At 45.7% G+C, this 19,788-nt stretch overlaps 1 protein-coding gene across 2 annotated transcripts in view; it reads left to right on the top strand.

The window, feature by feature from the left end:
• Positions 1–19,788, top strand: part of malt1 (MALT paracaspase 1) — a 139,458-nt gene that overhangs the window by 33,167 nt on the left and 86,503 nt on the right. For both annotated transcript variants that reach the window (XM_085974308.1, XM_085974313.1), the window contains exons 6-8: positions 14,303–14,481; positions 15,802–15,898; positions 19,707–19,733. In XM_085974308.1, coding sequence (XP_085830434.1) covers positions 14,303–14,481; positions 15,802–15,898; positions 19,707–19,733 — 303 coding nt within the window. The remainder of the gene's footprint in view (positions 1–14,302; positions 14,482–15,801; positions 15,899–19,706; positions 19,734–19,788) is intronic.

The following is a 19,788-nucleotide window of genomic DNA, read 5'->3' as shown; positions in this document are numbered from 1 at the left end:
CCAGGGGTCACAGTGTAAGGATAAGGGGTAAGCCATTTAGCGCTGAAATGAGGAGGAATTTCTTCACCCAGAGAGTGGTGAACCTGTGGAATTCTCTGCCACAGAGGGCGGTGGAGGCCAGTTCATTAAATATATTCAAGAAAGAGTTGGATATATTTCTTGAGGCTAAAGGGATCAAGGGATATGGGGAGAAGGCAGGGACAGGGTACTGAATTTGGATGATCAGCCATGATCTCATTGAATGGCGGAGCAGGCTCGAAGGGGCGAATGGCCTACTCCTGCTCCTATCTTCTATGTTTCCACAGGTGGCAATGGCCAGTTGCTACCTTGCCCAATTGGCCATTCTTTACATTTTGGTTGGCAATTTGGTCATGGTGGATGATCACAACTGAGCCCAATCCTGTTCTTCCCTGCCATACACAAACTTGCGATTCCAGCCAGGGTTGCTATGTAGACATCAGGGCCTATAAATTCGGTGACGCCCCGCCAGCACGTTTGCGCCGGAAATTTAGCGCCTGCCGCCGAGCCAGTTGTGCCCGCCCCAAATTCACTTTCAGCGCCCCAAAGCGGAAGCGGGCGCTAGTACAGGGTGTGCCCGCCCCGCTTGGGGCGCTGAAAGTGAATTTCAGCGCTGCCGGTCCCGCTGCACCACCCGATGCGGAGCGGCAGGCTGCTGTACTGCAGGCCTCCCCCTTCTCTTAAGGGGGAGGTGCCTGCAACGGCCGGAGCCCCGTTGAAAGTGCCGGCAAAAGAGCCCGGCACAACGGCGAAGTGCCGGGCTCCACGGAAACCAGCCGGCAATGCCGCGGGGGGGGGGGTGGAGGAGGCCGGGGAAGGAGGTGCGGGCAGGCGGCCGCCGAAAAAGCGGCCGGCTGCACCTCCGCTTTAAATAGCGCCTCTAAGGCTGCAGCACGGCCAGGTTTTCAAAACGTTGTTAGCGGCCGCCAGGGAAGAGGCGGCCGCTACTGAAGATGGGGATCGGCGTGGTTTCGGTCGGTACCGGGGCGCTGCGCACACCGATGACGTCATCGGTGCCGACGCAGCGCTACCGGCTTACGCCGATTTAAAGGCCCACCTAATTTCAGCGGCGACGCAACTTCCGGCGCAACCCACTCTTGCGCCCCTAAATGGGCGCAAACCCAAGGGAATTTCTAGGCCCAGGACTACTAACCATGGCTGCTTCGGCCTCCAAATCCTGGCGCTCTCGGGCCAATTGTCGTGCTTCTACTGCTACTGGGCTAAGATTGACTAACCCAGGGCTGACCAGGGATTGAAGCTGCAGATTTCCTGATCTGTGTGGCCTGATACTACTCCTGCAATACATTCACCCACTGAATTTTCAAGATCTACCATTTTTTTTAAATGACTGAATCAGCATAGTATTGATTACTTTTGGATAGAACTAATTTTACATCTGAAACTGTATTTAAAAAAAAAAAGTCTTCTATTCTCTATATATGCTTGTTAATTTTGTACTTCTAGTTTTACAATCACTGCTGAAGTTAAATAACTTGCTTTAACCAACATTATGTATAGTAGCACCTTAAAGCATTTTAATGTGTGCTTCATGTTCCCTCACTATTATCTTTTTAACAAAACAGTTGTTTCCCAGAATTATGCCTCCTCCCCCACCCCCCGTCCACCACCCCCAACGCAACAATACCCTTTTGAAGATACGATAGCCAAAACCGCGTGGTTTTTAAATGTGCCTTCAGCCATGAGTTATACAGGGCTAAAAGGACATGTTTCAATTTGTAATTAAACGCTCCCAATATTTCTCTCTGCATTCAGTAAGGCATCTTGAGGTGGCGGGGTTCAGGAAGGGAATTCCATACAGTGGTACCTATGCAGCTGAATGCACAGCCACCAGTGGCGGGATGCACAAGAGGCCAAAGACAGAGGAACAGAGTGTGGGTTGTAGTATTTGAGGTTCCAGAGATGGATTTAAGTATGAGGGTGACCACTTTATCTTTGAGCCATTGGGGACCAAGAACCAATGTAGGTCAGCGAGAGTTGGAGTGCAGGATGGTAGTGCAGGATCGTATAAGGGCAGCAGACCCTTTGGATTATCTGAGGTTTACAGAGGGTGGAGGATGCTAGGCCAGCCAGGGGAGCATTGGAAGCGACAAAGGCATGGATGAGGATTTCAACAGCCAATGGGTTGAGACAGGGGCTGAGGTGGCCAACGTTATAGGGGTGAAAGTAGGCGGTTGTATGGTGGAGAGAATAGGAGGTCAGAAGCTCCACTCTGGGCCAAACAGAATACCAAGATTGTATTTAGTCTGGTTCAGCCTACGATGGTGGCCAGGGAGGGGGATGGAGTTAGTGACATGGGTATGGACTTTGTGGCAGGGGTTGAAATGATGGTTCTGGTTATCTAATCACCATTGTATTCAATCGTCCTAATCACCATTCACTGGCTCACCTTCACATTGTGTGAACATACACGCGCACACACACACACAATCAATCCTAACCCCTTCTTCCCATTCCCACACTCAACCCTATGTTTTCACAGGCGCACTCACACACTGTTAAACCTATGTTCTTATGCATGTCTGCATGCACGCACACACAGCTAAACCTATGTTCTTAAGCATGTGCACACACCTGAGCACATGCGTGCACACCCTGCTAACCACGTGTTCACACTTGCAGATAGATTTTCCAAAACATAGGGACTTGTTATCTGTAAGGGCTAAACCTTTGTGTAGTGGTCTGTAAAGAAAGTCACAACAGAACCTTCAATGCCTCGTGAACTATCAATTGCAGGTTATTTTTGTGATATTGTAGTACAGGTAGACTATCCTTTATCCGAAAACCTCGGGACCAGCCGTGTTTTGGTTTTCGGAAAATTTCGGATTTCGGAAGGTATTTTATAAGACTGGGAAATTTGTCGGGGGGGGTCGGGGGTGGGGGCCGGGGGTGGGGGTCGGGGGTGGGGGTCGGGGTCGTGCGCACGACTTACGCTGAATGAAAACACTTTCGGTTTTCAGAGGATTTCGGTTTTCGGAAGTGCGGATAAAGGATACACTATCCCTTATCCGAAAGGGTGGGGGTCGGCGGGGGGTCGGGGGGGGGAGAAAAGAATATCGGACAGGCCGCTGCAGCTATCGGACGGGCCGCTGTATTGTTGGGTTCACTCTCCCGGTATACCTCCTTCACACTGCCTGGCTCGGCCTACAATCTCCTACCCAGGAGGGAACTCAGTGACCCTCTGCCCTGCTCAGCGTAAGTCGTGCGCCACTCTGGTCATGTCGTGCGCACGACTTACGCTGAACGAAAACGCCTTCGGTTTTTAGAGGGTTTCGGTTTTCAGAAGTTCGGATAAAGGGTAGTCTACCTGCAATACACATGTTAGTTACACAGATATGGTGGATTTTGGGAAGGTGTCATTTTCTATAGTTACATGAAGTGCATCTTACAGACGTCAGAAATAAAAGGGTATAATATAATACGGGGGTGTGGGACTAAGCACGACTGCTCTTTCAAAGAGCCAGCACAGACACGACAGGCTGAATGGCCTCCGTCTGTGCTGCAAGCTTCTATGATTCTATGATGTGGAGCAAAGCTACAAAGAGCAGTAGACACACTGCAAATTCAAATTATGATTCCTCTTTTTTCCATTAAATACAGAAACTGGTATTGTGAGTATGACTAATACAATTATGCAAAATAGAAATCTCTGTGTGGCAATACCCTAGAATGTCAGCTGCTTGAGTAATGGTGACAGGAATGAAGATGAGGATCAGGAATGCTTGTTGGTAACTGTGTGGGCTGCATATACTTCCCTGTAAACTACCTGTTGAATAAGAAACTTTTCCACCGTGATGGTAAATAATACAGACAAATTCTCTCAATTTCTCCCATTGAAATAAAAGCCAACAATCTCATTAAACAACATCGCTAATTAACAATTAGAGATGATCAAGGAAACAAGACAAATTGCTCATTATGGTGACGAGTTCAAATACCAAGGGAATACTAAACTAAAATTAAGTTAGAAGGGAAGCTGAGCAAAGCTTTTATACCCAAAGGGTAATGGAGTTGGGTTGTGCGATAAGTTACCAAGAAGGATCATTGAAGCCGTTGGTATAAATGGGGTTCAAGAGATACTTTTGTGCATTTCTGGAAATTGAGGGGTGTGCTGAGTAAATCTGGCCTAACAACATTTTCCTGTGCTTAAAAGATCACATAGAAGAAAACTACAAATGCTGACAATCTAAACAAAACACTAAATTCTGGGAATACACAGTCGGTCAGTCAGCATCGGAAAAGACAAAAGGCAGGTCATGCAGGTTCAGCTGTGTACCCTTCATAAAAACTGAAGACCAAAAGAGGAGCAGTCATTTTAGTAAGGTTAGAAAAATAAGAGGAAAAAGTGGAGGGGAAGAGGGGAGTGAATCAACGGGTATGGCAATTACGTGGCAGAGACCAAACGCAGATTGGGTGACTGCTATGCGGAACACCTTCATTCAGTCCGCAAGCCTGACCCCGAGCTTCTGGTCGCCTGTCACTTTAATTCTCTGCTCCACTCCCACTCTAACCTCTCTGTCTTTGGCCTCCTACACTCTTCCAATGAAGCTCAATGAAAGCTCGAGGAACAGCACCTCCTCTTTCGATTAGGCACTTTACAGCATTCCAGACTCAATATTGAGTTCAGCAATTTCAGATTATAATCTCTGACCCTATTGTTTCAGATGTCAGCTGTTGATGATTCTGCTATTCCCATTTACACCTCATCTAGACTCAAGGGTGGTGCTGTTGTTGTTTGGCAAACCGACCTCTACCTAGCAGAAGCTGAACGGCAACTCTCCGACACCTCCTCCTACCTCCACCTGGACCGTGACCCCACTACCGAACATCAAACCACCGTTTCCAAGACTGTCACTGATCTCATCTCCTCTGGAGATCTTCCCTCCTGCAGCCACCAACTTCATAGTTCCCCAACCCTGCACAGCCCGCTTCTACCTCCTTCCCAAGATCCACAAACAGGACTGCCCTGGTAGACTCATCGTTTCAGCCTGTTCTTGCCCCACGGAGCTTATCTCTTCCTATCTCGACTCTATCTTTTCTCCTCTTGTCCAGTCTCTTCCCACCTACATCCGCGACTCTTTTGATGCCCTCCGTCACTTTAACAGTTTCCAGTTTCCTGGCCCCAACCGCTTCCTTTTCACTATGGACGTACAATCCCTCTACACCTCCATCCCCCACCAGGACGGCCTGAGGGCGCTCCGCTTCTTCCTTCAAAAGAGGCCCAACCACCACCCTCCTCCACCTGGCTGAACTTGTTCCCACATTAAACAACTTCTCCTTTGACTCCACTCATTTCCTCCAAATCAAAGGTGTTGCTATGGGTACCCGCATGGGTCCTAACTATGCCTGCCTTTTCGTGGGATATGTGGAACACTCTTTGTTCCAGTCCTACTTGGGTCCCCTCCCTCACCTCTTTTTCTGGTACATTGATGACTGTATCGGTGCCGTTTCCTGCTCCCGCCCTGAACTAGACAATTTCATTCACTTTGCCTTCAATTTCCACCCTTCCCTCACCTTCACATGGTCCATCTCTGACTCTTTCCTTCCCTTCCTCGACTTCTCCGTCTCCATCTCTGGGGATAGGTTATTGACCAACATTTGCTACAAGCCCACTGACTCCCACAGCTACCTGGACTACACTTCCTCCCACCCCGCCTCCTGTAAGGACTCTATTCCATTCTCCCAGTTTCTCCGTCTCTGCCGCATCTGCTCCGACGATGCCACCTTCCACACCAGTGCTTCCGACATGTCTTCCTTTTTCCTCAACTGAGGATTCCCCTCTACCATTGCTGACACGGCCCTCGACCGTGTCCGTTCTATCTCCCGCACTTCAGCCCTCGCCCCTGCCCCTCCCTCCCGGAACCACGATAGGGTTCCCCTTGTCCTCACCTTTCACCCCACTAGCCTCCACATTCAACGGATCATTTTCCGCCACCTCCAACGTGATCCCACTACCAAACGCATCTTCCCCTCCCCTTTCAGCATTCCGTAGGGACCGTTCCTCCGAGACGCCCTAGTCCACTCCTCTATCACCCCCAGCACCCCTTCCCCTTCGCCCGGCACCTTCCCGTGCAAGCACAGGGGATGCAACAGCTGCCCTTATACCTCCCCCCTTCCCATTGTCCAGGGCCCCAAACACCCCTGCCAGGTGAAACAGCGATTTACTTGTACTTCTTGCAATCTAGTATACCGTATTTGCTGCTCACAATGTGGTCTCCTCTACATTGGGGAGACCAAACGCAGATTGGGCGACCGCTTTGCAGAACACCTCCGTTCAGTCCGTAAGAGGGACCCCGAGATTCTGGTCGCCTGTCATTTTAATTCACCGCCCCATTCCCACTCAGACCTCACCGTACTCGGGCTCTTGCATTGTTCCACGGAAACCCAGCGTAAGCTCGAGGAACAGCACCTCATCTTCCGATTAGGCATTTTACAGCCTTCCGGACTCAATATCGAGTTCAACAATTTCAGATCATAACCTCTGCCCCTATTACATTTTTACATATATTTTTTATCCACACCTTTATTTTGGCCCTTCCCCCTTTTTTTTCTCTCCCACATGGCAGCTGTCTCTCATTCTGCCAGCGCATTTCACACCTAATCTAGAGCCGTCTTTTGTCTCTCCACTGGTCCTATCACCATCTCGTCTTGTTTTGAATACCTCTTAATGTCTCTTCACTTCTCTTTTGTTATCTCATCCCCATTTCCTAGTCCCCAAACTGGCCTTTTAATCTGTTTCATTTCCTGTGTTTTTTCAGTTCTGATGAAGAGTTTCGACCTGAAACGTTGACTCTATTTCTCTCTCCACGGATGTTGTCTGGCCTGCTGAGTTTTTCCAGCATTTTCTGTTATTTTTCATCTAGACTCCTCTTTTGTTTCTTTACTTGTCCCATTACCATCTCCTTCTGCTTTGCACCATCATCCCTTTTATCTTTGAATCTCCCCTGCCTTCCACCCTATCACAGACCTTCCCTTTCATTCTATCCTCCCCTCCCCCTGCCCCTGCACTTGCTTAAAACCTGTTATATCTCTAACTTTTTCCAGTTTAGATATAAGGCCATCAACCTGAAAGGTTAACTCTGTTTCTCTTTCCACAGATGCTGCCTGACCTGCTGAGTATTTCCAGCGTTTTCTGTTTATATTGCCAATTGCAAAGATGGAGTTAATGGGTTGAATGACCTGCAAACTATTAATCGAAAACTGATTAGATGATATAAAAGATCATCATCAGTGAGGTGATAGACAAACATAAAGGACAAAATAACATGCAAATAGTTAGAAGGGTGACGAGACATAGGAGAGACCCACACCAAAAAATGGGGGAAATTGAGAAACCAAAGGAAAAGCTGTAAGTGCAGCAGATCAAAAATTAAAACAGGAAGTACTAGCAAAAAATAGTGTATCTCAAAAAAAAAAATGGGCATCATGGGTCAACCCACTGTTTCTCATTCACGCTTTTCCCATTGCTGGTCCCAGCTCCATAGAAACATAGAAGATAGGAGCAGGAGTCGGCCATTCGGCCCTTCAAGCCTGCTCCGCCATTCAATGAGATCATGGCTGATCATCCAGTCCTACCTAATGTTCTCGCTTCACTCCAGAAACACACTTGTGCCCTACACTGCAAGTAGAAATTCTTATCTGGCAAAAGCTATTGTGAGATCATGACTTCCTACCCACAATACAAGGTATCTCACTGCCACAGCAAAGGAAACGTGTTGGGTAGGAATGGAGCTGGGCACAGCAGTGACCTCCCAGCCAGTTCTTTGGGGCAGCAAAATCAGTTGTTGCAGGACGAGATCGCACTGTGCTGCTAATCTGGTCACTTGGAACACACTCCCCAAACCCCCTCTGCCTTCCTTCAAAAGCTTCCTCAAAACCTATATTTTTTACCATACATTTTGCCAGCTCCCCAGTTCTTTTTCTACCACTGCTCAGAAGTCCATCTTCACTTCTGCGAACTGCTTTGGTTAATTTTATTACATCAGTGGGATTAGGCTGGATAGCTTTTTTTTGGCCGGCACACACATGATGGGCTGTATGGCCTCCTTCTGTGCTGTAAATTTCTATGATTAAAGCCACTGTATACAAATGAAGTACAATTAAGGTAGACTCGGAGAAAGCATCCCAAGGAAATTTGAAATGAAAATGAACTGAACTAATCCTGAAAACTGATGTAAAAAAAATTCCAGAGTTGGTTAGCCTCTCCCTCTTTCTGCTGACTTGTATTGTAAAGAATAAAGAACACGAGCTATAGGAATGTACCACATGCCACTACATGATCCAAGAGTGGACTAGATATGCACGTCTACCAAATCAAGAAGTAGGCTTTAGGTCAACAAGGGGTTTTATTTACATCAGGCAAGCAAATGATCAGTAACCAACACAGCGAAATGTACACTTCTCTGCAGTCTTCAAATACAAAAAATAATAAATATGTGAATTGCTTTCTTTCTTAACGTAGACCTTAAACAAAAGGCCAGTTACTGTAAACTCAATTTAGCCCAGCTAAGTGGCACTGACTTTAAAAGAAATAGCTCAATAGATGTCGACTCTGAAACTGAAGCTGATTGACTGACTCTGGTTGTGGACTGCCAAAATATTTTTTTAAGGAGCAGTCTCCGACCGCAGTCAAGGACTCGATCCCCTTCCTTAAAGGTCTCGAACAGCTGCCAGTGAAAGTCACTACCCCAGGCTGGGGCATAGCCTTTGCTCTGTGTCCAGAGGACTTGTGACCATCTCCTCAGCTATTCTGAAACAAAAGCAACAAATAAATGCACCACTCATCACCTCAGACCAACAACAGCTTGTATTTATATAGTGCCTTTAATTAATGTAGTAAAACGTCCCAAGGCACTTCACAGGAGCTTTATAAAACAAGATTTGATGCCGAGGAAATATTAGGACAGGCGACCAAAAGCTTGGTCAAAGAGGTAGGTTTTAAGGAGCGTCTTAAAGGAGGAGGGAGAGGTAGGGAGGCGGAGAGGTTTAGGGATGGAATTCCAGAGCTTATGGCCTTGGCAGCTGAAGGCACGGCCACCAATGGTGGAGCGATTTAAATTCGGGGATGCTGAAGAGGCCAGAATTAGAGGAGCGCAGATATCTTGTGGGGGGGGTGAGGGGGGTTGCGATCGGGGTGGGGGTTGTGGAGCTGGAGGAGATTAAAGAGATAGGGAGGGGCGAGGCGATGGAGGGATTTGAAAACTAGGATGAGAATTTTAAAATCGAGGCGTTGCTTAACTGGGAGCCAATGTAGGTCAGCGAGCACAGGGGTGATGGTGTGAACGGGACCAGCAGTTATTCACAGATTATCCATTGCTTGGAATGGTCTAGTGAAGAAGGAGATTTCTTGTTGTCTGACTGTGTGCATATTAACTAGATCACCAATTTACACAAAAAAAGTCTCAAAGTAATTCTGAGAAACAATATTTTAGGTAATCTGTCAATGGCAAAAGGTGTTTGGGCTTGTAAATAATGACCTCCCAGGTTGATTAACTGATTTAACATTTCAGACAACCATTGTGTGGATATGAGAAACTCACCTTGAAGAAAATCTAGCAGTCAATCTTTGGCTTGAGCTGATGGTTCTTTGTTGAAAAAGTACTTTGTGTGACCCTGGGAGTTAACCGCTTACATGTTTTTTCTTGCAATGCAAATGACAAGTTAAAACATTGAATATAGGCAACAAAAGAAACATTTTTGTCAGGGCAGGCATATTGTAATAACGTACATTCTGCACCTCTACTCCAGACGGGCAAGGGAGCCTGCCAAAATTATAAAAACAATCCTGAGGCCACGAGATCAGCAGGGGTTCGGGCAACAGACCCTTTCCTGGACTTTCCTTCTGCTGGAAGTCTTCTATTGATGCCACCGGGCTGCTTCCATGTCGCCTGATCTTTGCGTTCCCATCCCTGCCCCACCAGCCAGCTGTCACTTTCCGCCAAAACAGGCGAGCAGCTTGCCGGCAGCATTCAAATGAGGGCTGGCGGTAAAATCTGCCAGGCCTCTGACGAAGACTCCCACGTGGGATTGCCGCCCCCTCCCGCTGGTTTATCACTGCCTGGAATTTGTGCTCTCTTCCTCTGACTATATTTCCCAAGGTTCAGTTAGCTTTCCTTACTGCTGCTGCATACTGTACTGTGTGTTTAAATGAGCTATGCCCCAATACCCCCACATTCTTGTCCTGTATCCTGAAGCTATTTTGTTTATACTCTCGCTGTTTATTTCTCTTACCTTTTCTCAATGGCCCAAAAATTGTGGTCGGTGGCGTTGCTACAGGGTATATTGCCGACCTGCGAAAAGAATACGAACTTGCTTTGTGCGAGGCCCAGAACAGATACTGGCTCTTCTGCGCTGCGGAGTTGTGCTCTGCGTATTACATCATGAAGGCCAGGAGCGCAGCGCACAGCCTATGCGTAAGGGAAGACACACCCACAAAATCTGTCAAAACTAAGCCGTGCCCGCAGGAACTTCGTTCGCTCTCTTGCATTAAAGTTACCTGTTTTATGTTAAATGTAAGTGTATTTTAATCTTTTTAAAGACGTTTTAGGGACTTTTAGAGACTTTTAAGGTGTTTTCACACCTCAAATACCCTGTCTCCAAAGCAGCCAGCTTGTCTCTTAGCCAACGATGAAGTAAGAAGTTTAATTTCTGTAGTCACTTTGAAGTGTTTAACTTTTTATTATTAACCAATTTAACATTACAACTGTTTACAAAGTAGAAAATAGCTAGTTAACAATTTGTATTTAAAGTCTTGCTCTAAGAACATCAAATAACTATCTACTGCAAAGTCCCCCCCTGACCTGTCCAGGCACCGGAGGCGTGATTTTAGAACCCCAATTGTCCTCTCCACCACTTGGCAGGTGGACATGTGTGTGCGGTTATATCTCTCCTGTGCTTCATTATTGGTCCTGCGGTATGGTGTCATCAGCCACGGTTTTAGCGGGTAGCCCTTGTCGCCCAATATCCATGCAGATCCTGGATGCCATGTACTGAGTGTATCATGTAAGTCTGAGTGCCGGAGGACGAAGGCGCCATGAACACTTACCTGGTGATCTGTATTTGCATTAAGGATCTGCAGTTGGGCATCACAGACAATCATTACATTTAAGGAATGAAACCCTTTCCTGTTGATATATGTAACAGGTTGGTGCCTTCAATGTAATATGGGTTCCATCGACAGCCCCAATCACTTTGGAGAAGCCAGTAATCCTGTACAATGCAAGGGCCCTCTCCCTTTGCTGCCGAGGGGACAGGTCGAAGTCGATGAAGTCAGAAGCCCTATGGAATATGGCATCTGTGACCTGGTGAATGCAGGCCCTTGCAGAATGATGTTGGAAATGTCGCTGGTGCCTGACTGAAATGATCCGCATAGTAGTTCAGTGCTGTGATTACCTTCATGGCCTCAGACCAGGCAGTGCGGGTCTTGGAACATGGCTGAAGGTTGTCCTTTAACATATCACATAGACGGCCGATTGCCTCTTTGCTAAAGCGCTGCCTCCTCACACATCACTCCTCCGACATTATCTCAAAAGGCAGCCTCTCCCTATCCGCTCTCGGGTGGGTAAAAGTTCCTCCTGATCAGGGGACGGTCATGGTTCCTGACTCTGTTGTTCCCTCGCATGTTGGAGTCTCTGTACCAAAATTACTGTACCAAGATCGGGGAAAAGTCCTCAAAAGGCATGTTTCTCCCTCTCAGGCTGCCTCTTTATATAGAATGCAGTACCTGTGGGGCGGAAAAATGGAAAGAGTTGTAAAAGTCATATTAATAAAGTGAGTAGGTCGGAATTCATCTCGGGAGGTGGTGAAAACGGGCGATATCGGATCGGCCGCCCATTATAGGCAGCACCTGATATTCGTGCAATGGAACTGAATATCACAGCCCGAGACGAATTTCTAGGACAAAAATGTTTTACAAAGTCATACGGATGCAAAAATTTTAAACAGCATATAAATGTTAACAAAATTTAAAAGATTCATATATTCTGGAATAATTATTTTAAAAGTCATGTAAATGTGAAAAAAATCATTTTTAAACAGTCATTCCAGTTTTAAACTGAAATCGAATTTGAAAAAAGGCGTAGCTCTTTATTTAATAGTCCACAGTTTAAGACGGCGAAGGGCAAGGAGTGTAATTGTTTCTCTGTCTGTCCTGCGCTGTCGAGTCTCAGTGTGATTTCATACTGGAGAAAGAGTTCCAAAAGCCCGCCCGTTTATATCATAAGCCCTCACAGGTGGCTGCTGAGCGCTCTTTTTGAGATTGAGAGCCTTTTCCAAACGTTTTCAGCAACTTTCAAAGTAGACCCGCTGTCGGGAACCCCGGCAGAGAACCTCGAGGTCTCCCGGGTTCCTTTCACATCACAGTGAAGCAGGATCCTGTGCCCTGCTTTCATTAACCGTAAGAAAAACGTCTAATTTCTGGGCAGTTGGTGGGCAAACAGCCCAACTCTGCACCAGCAGTTGTGATTTACAAGGCGGCGCAGATGATCTGTCGAGGCGTACCTTGACGGATCATAACTTCGGGATTTAGCGCATGCGCAAGCGTATGTGGAAATCATGAACTTGCGGTGTATTTCAAAGGCGGGGGTATACCTACCGCAAAACCCGGGCCATTATCTTGCATTAAATGTCATTTTCCACGCTCCGCATACCTTCCCAACGCATCCAAATTGGCTTGCTTGTTCCCCATTGTTTGAACCCCATCGTTTGAACCCCATCCTCTTCCTATTTGGTGTTGTCTGCACACTTCGACAGTTTTGTTTCTGTATATTTAGTTTGGAGTTAAATTTGCTTTTTTCCACACTTCCCCTTCATAAATCCATTTTGACTCTCTCTTACCATACAAGCCCCATCTAGATCTTTCAATCTCTCTCCTTCCTTGATACCTCATAATAATTTACCCAAACTACCCCTTGACATTTAATGGCATTACCATTGCCGAATCCCCCACCATCAACATCCTGGGAGTTGCCATTGACCAGAAATTCAACTTTGACAAGCCACATAAATGCCATGGCTGCCAGAGCAGGGTGTTCTGCGGCAAGTGGCTTACCTCCTGACTCCCCAAAGCCCCTCTACCACCAATAAGACATAAGTCAGGAGTGTGATGGAATACTGTCCAGTTGCCTGGATGGGTGCAGCTGCAACAACACTCCAGAAGCTCTACATCATCCAGTATGCTTGATTGGCAGCCCACCGACCACCTTAAACATCCACTCCCTCCACCATCGCTGCACCATGGCTGTTGTGTATCTACAGGATGCACTGAAGCAACTCATCAAGGCTTCTTCGACAGCGCCTCCCAAACCCTCGACCTCCACTACGTTGAAGGAAAAGGGCTGAAGATGCATGGGAATGCCATCACCTCCAAGTTCCCATCCAAGTCAAACACCATCCTGATTTGGACACGCATTACCGTTTCTGCATTGTTGCAGGGTCATAATCCTGACAAGCCCTATCTAACAGCCCTGTGGGAGTACCTTCATCAGATGGACTGAAGCGATTCAAGCAAAAAGCTCACCACCGCCTTCTCACTGGCAACTAGGGATGGGCAATAAATGCTGGCCTTGCCAGTGCCACCCACATCCTGAGAATGAATTAACAAATATATGTTGGGCCCTCTGCCCCTTTTAAAAGTTGATGTTATATTAGCTACTTTCCAATTCTTGGGCACAGCTCCTGTTTCTATTATAACAACAGGAAATGCTGGAAAAACTCAGCAGGCTAGGGCAGCACCCGTGGAGAGAGAAACCGAGTTAACGTTTCAGGTCGAGAACCTTTCGTCTGACGTCTGAAACGTTAACTCTGTTTCTCGCTCCACGGATGCTGCCCTGGCCTGCTGAGTTTTTCCAGCGTTTTCTGTAGTTATTTCGGATTTCCAGCATCCGCAGTATTTTGCTATCGTATTCCTGTTTCTATGAATTCCCTTAGGATAGTGTCAAGGATGTGACCGATTTCACAACCCACTTCTTTACGTACGAAATCCATCTGAGCATGATGACTTGCCTTCCTTTATCTTCCTCCGCTTGCGAGTGGCAGTCTTATCTGTAATTTCTATTTCGCTTAGTATTCCCTCCCCCCCCCCCCCCCCCCCCCACTCCTCCTTCACCCATCCACGAAATTCAACGTCTGTGGTGTGCACACGGCCTTGGTCCTAAAACTGTTACTTTGTGCCTATAAAATAGGGCAAGCTCATATTCATGGCTTTATAGTTGAAAGTCTAAGAATATTTGGTGACCAACTGCTGAAAATAGAATTGTTTTCTTTCCAGGAAGAAGATTCTATACCACTGAGACCAGGCTTCAGATTATAAATCAGCCACAAGCCCAAGCACTGATGGTAGGAGACACACTGGTATTGGAATGTACTGCAATTGGCATACCAATGCCACGTTATCAATGGCTGAGAAATGGACTACCAGTCAGCAATGGCTGTGAAAGGCACTACAAGGTAATTTCCAGTGCAGTAAGGCTCTGTTTCTTTCTCCCATCCCCCTCCAGATATATTTCTCTGGAAACTTGTTCTGATTGATGCATAATAGCTATCTCTGAGTCAGAAGATTGTGGGCTTGAAACCCACACCAGGACACCATCTAGCCTGATACTACAGTGCAATGCTGAGGGAGTGCTGCATTCTTGGAGATGCCGAGGTCCCATCAGCTTGTGCAGGGCGATGTTGAGGATCCTATTGCAACGTTTACAGAAAACCAGCGAGTTATCCTGGAATATTTTCCTCTGAATCAATAGCAATTGTTCATCTATTTTATAACGTATAACTTGCCTAATACTATAACCTTGTTCACAGCTGCCCCGGCCCGATCTTGAGGCCTCAATCCGGCTCGCTGAATTGGGACGCCTGTTTGGCGCCCCGCAGTTCACCTGCCAAGTGAGGCAAGGGCCTCAAAAGTTGCAGGGGCCTCTTCGCTGCCGACCAGCGCACTCCACCAATCGGTCTCCCAAAAGTCAAAATCAACCTCAATATGTTTTGTGAATAGTGTGTCCATTTTGGCTCAGTGGTGGCATTCTCTCTTCTGAGTCAGAAGATCGTGGGTTCAAGCCCTACTGCAGAGACTTGAGCACATAATCCAGGCTGACACTCTAGTGCAGTACTGAGGGAGTGCTGCACAGTCGAAGGTGCCATCTTTTGGATGAGACGTTAAACCTATGCCCTGACTGTCCCCTCAGGTGGATGTAAAAGATCCCATGGCATTATTTGGAGAACAGCAGGGGCGTTCTCCCCGGTGTCCTGGCCAATATTAATCTCTCAACAAATATCACAAACAGATTATTTGGTCATTTATGTCATTGCTCTTTGTGGGACCTTGCTGTGTGCAAATTGGCTGCTGCATTTTCTATATTACAACAGTGATTACACTTCAAAAGTACTTAATTGGCTGTAAAGCTTTTGGGACATCCTGAAGTTGTGAAAGGCATAAAGCCTTAGATTACATGCTAAAACCGATTTCCTAAGTTCAAGCTGCCTTTTTCTAAGGTTTAAGTACAGTACTATTTACTTATTTTATATATTAAAATTAATATATTCATTAGAGCCAATTTTTCATATTCACGCTGCTTGTCGGAGCCTCGCTTACCAGAAATGCATATTGGGAAATCATAGGCAGCACTCCCACAATTTCCCAGTTTGCACACCTGTTGGGTCAAGCTCTTCTCCAGCAGTGTGAACTTGAAAAATTGCTCCTGATGCAGGTGTTGTACTTTACATTTTGTTCATATAAGTAACTTATCCAAACACACCTTTATTTGAAAATAGATAAGTAAAATAAATCTGGACAATCAGGGATATTATCGTTGCCATGTGTTCAATGACAAGGCAGAACAATGGAGTATGGAAGCAGACATTATTATAGGTAAGGAGTTAATCTTATTGGGATTTTTGAGGGTAGCACCCTTGCCTCTTAGTCAGAAGGTTTTGGGTTCAAATTTAATTCCAGATGTTTCAGCACAATAATCTAGGCTGACACTCCAGTGCAGTGCTGAGGGAGTGCTGCACTGTCGGAGGTGCTGTTATTCGGATGAGACATTGAACCAAGGTCCCTTCTGCTCTCTCAGGTGGATGTAAAAGATCCCATGACTATTTCAAAGAAGAACAGTGGAATTCTCCCCGGTGTCCTGGCCAATATTTATCCCTCAAACAACATCACCATAAAACAGATTATCTGGTCATTATCACATTGCTGTTTGTGGGAGCTTGCTTTGCGCAAATTGGCTGCTGCATTTCCTACATTACAACAGTGACTACACTTCAAAAAGTACTTAATTGGCTGTAAACGCTTTGGAACGTCTGGTGCTCGTGAAAGGCACTATATAAATGCAAGCCTTTTTTTCTTATTCAAAAATTTGATTGAGAGTTGACATTGCACAACAAATGCATATAATCAGTATGAGCCCAGGATCCATTGGAACGTGAAGCTGTGTTTACTATAACCTTTACTGTATAAAACTACAATTTTTTGAATAGTGGGGTGAGAGAAAATGTTATCTTTTCATATACTACTTTGGTCCAAAGAGTATGTCTAAGCTTGTACTGTAAGAAAGCCAGAAACGAGTAGTATGATGGTTAAGCTGATTTTTCTGGTAGCTCAACCAGTTGAACTCTTGACAGGAAACTAAGCTCGTGAGTTCATGTACCGGTGCTGCCTGCTGCTGAGATTACATGGCTGTTCTAGTGGACTCCCACTGTAACTCTGGTAGAATGGTTGCAAACTGTACTGGGACCTAGATATGTCAGGCCCCTGTCTTGGACCAGATTTCCTGCGGGGCTGGGAGGGTCCAGGCTGGAATTGGGGGACATGGATTCTCAAAAGGGAAGATTTCTTTTAATGTTTGAGCAACTTCCTTAAAAAGGATGCCTGGGGGATGGGTGGGGGGGATGGAGCAGTTGGGGCTACTCCTCATTGTGTTTCTGGGGACTGTTGAGGGGGTCAGAACCCTCGCACGCCCCCCCCCCCCCCGACAACTTACACTGCTCTGTGCAGCCTTCTGTGGTGGGGGCACCCCAGATGTGTCCTCAGGTGCCAAATGCCCACTTTTTGCAGCCCTGCTCCCTGACCCTGTGAACTTTAGTGGGTCAGTGCCCATTTCAGGCCCCACTAGTTTTACTGAGTTTTGTTAGCTCTCTGCATGGTAACTGGATCAGGCAAGATACTGGAGTGTGGCCTTTCATGTTATTGGAAAGAAAACAGCTTTTCAAAAGAAATTTACATCTTTTTCTCCCTTATCCTGAATGTGTTAACTGGATTGTGAAATATGTTTCCACAAGACGTAGTCACCTTGCAGTACCTTGCCCAAATGATCATTTTTTATGTGTGAGCGTTGCCAATGAGTGATACTAAGCAATGTGACTACATGAACCTCGTAGCTGAGCTGGATCCTGTCCTTCAAAGCCCACACAGGTGCACTTATGGCAGGTGTTGCCGGATAGTGATCTGAAGCAGCAACTCTGGTAAATTTTTCTCTTCCTAACCCAAGACAGTAGAGCCAATATCCTTCTGTTGTCCCAGCAAAGATCAGATAACTTTGTGCAGGCTGGGCATTGAGCCAGGGATCATCTTGGACTGTTTGGCTCAGCTATCTCACTGAATAAATTCACTGACAGATTGGTGGAACTGGAAAAATGGACACTGGCTTTCTTCCCTTACCAGAGTGGTGCATCATGCTTGTCAATCTTGGAGAAATAAATACAGACATCAATAGCCCAGGCCATCCCAATGGTCAGTTATAGAGCAGGAGTTGCAGAGATCCATTGGCCTTAGGCTGTTCCACTGCCCAGGTCGCAGGGCTCTGGGCAGTGGAACAGCCTAAGGCCAAACTGATCAAAGTGCATACAAAAGCAAAATACTGCAGATGCTGGAAATCTGAAATAAAAACAGAAAATGCTGGAAATACTCAGCAGGTCAGGCAGCATCTGTGGAGAGAGAAACAGAGTTAAAGTTTCAGGTCGAAGGGTCATCGACTTGAAACGTTAACTCTGTTTATCTCTCCACAGATGCTGCCTGACCTGATCAAAGTGCATACTGCTCTGGTCAGACTTCATCTTGAGAACTGCATCCAATTCTGGTTGTTGAGACATTCAAGTATTCGAGGCAGTGGAGAGATGGGTCACAAGGTTGATCCCTGGTGGCAGAAGCTGAGTTATGAGGAAAAATTTGGAGAATCTTTTGCTTTTCAACCTGCATGGAGGGATGGTTCTGCCTGCAGGCATTTCTAAAGAGAGTAGAGGTTAACATTGCAGCGTGATGTCTATTTGAAGGCTGTGAGAAAGCTAGTTCTGTCCAGATATTCATCCGTCAGATGAATAAACCATGAGACTTGGATGTGGGTCGATAAGCACAGAACTGACTCTAATTTAGCACTAAATTAGCATTGTCACTTTTGTAGATCACACGATGTTGTTGTGCATAATGGAAACAAGGTGTTCTTCTGAGATTGGGATGAGGTATATTGTTGGGTAGTGTAGAGAAATTTCAACCCCCTCATTCTGATGAGTACAAAATTCACAAGGGAGGGAGATGGAGAGAAGAGGGTATCACAGTTCACATTTTAGATCTATTCAGAAACATGTACAATTATACGTTACAAATACTACTTCGTGATTTTCTCTCATTCAAATGTACTCTAACTGTGAAGGCCCATTTACAGTGCAGCAATTGCTGTGGAATGTGATGATGGTAATGTGTATATGAGGCAGCTAATTCTAACGCATGCCGGTTACTTTGCGATCCGTTCCTTCTCAAATGATTTCTCCAGTAGGAAATAGGAATGGGCTATTCTTCTATCCAAAAGAAAAAACAAACAAACCTTGGCATAGAATTCACCATTGCAGGATTTATAACTGATTTTAAAATTGCCACCGTATGTTATCTCATAGAAAAGCAAAAATATGATCATAGTAACATCTCAAAACACAATAGTTGTTACAGTCAATCAGAGATGGAGGTGGAATATGAATTTAGTGGAATTTGAATAAAGAGGCTTGTTAGTGTATGTTTTGCATCATAACAGCATGGATTGTTAGGATGAATATTATGATCTGGGTGGATTAGACAGAGATTTCAAAGTCGGTGCGTGTTCATTGCATGGCCTGGTTTAGTTCTCCAAACCAAACCCCAACCTGAGATGATTTGAAAATAATGACAATCATCTTCATATCATTTCTGGGCCATAAGGTAGAAATGTGTTAATACACGTGGCTTGCCTGCACATCAGGTCAATCAGCATCTGAAAGGGTTAATATTACTCTTCATCAGAACTACACTCCAGTTCTGATGAAGGCTCCCAGCTAAAGGTCAATCCATTTTTCTCCTTTACTGTTTATTTCTATAATTTTCCGGTTTTATTTGATTTCCAGCACTTGGCAATTTTTTTAAAAATCCGCAAAAAGAATATTTTAGAGCCCTGGGAGCTTCCAAATTAGACGGTTAGAATGAATTCTGGAGTTTGTTATTTTTGGTGATTGGCTGCTTTCCATCTGATTCTTGAGGAAAAGATTAATGATGGCCAGGTCCACTTTGCTTTAGCTGCTGCTGTTTTTCCTTTTTGCACGTATCACTTTAGCCTCTAGGTCAGATGAGATTTCTGTTAGATTTTGAATGAATTGAAAATAGGGACTATATTTTTCACAGTTACCAAACATTTTCTTTGCTGAATCTCTTTCAGATGATTTGAAGTTCCCTGAAGAAACAAGTAAGTTTTTTTTTTACAATGTGTTCCAGTCTCTACAGAAATGAGTATTCATGTT

Source organism: Somniosus microcephalus, chromosome 2, assembly GCF_052327205.1.
Source record: "Somniosus microcephalus isolate GS21.2 chromosome 2, FLI_Smic_1.0, whole genome shotgun sequence".
Taxonomy (NCBI): domain Eukaryota; kingdom Metazoa; phylum Chordata; class Chondrichthyes; order Squaliformes; family Somniosidae; genus Somniosus; species Somniosus microcephalus.
The sequence above is the reverse complement of the archived record's forward strand: the minus strand, read 5'-3'. Positions and strand labels throughout refer to the sequence as shown.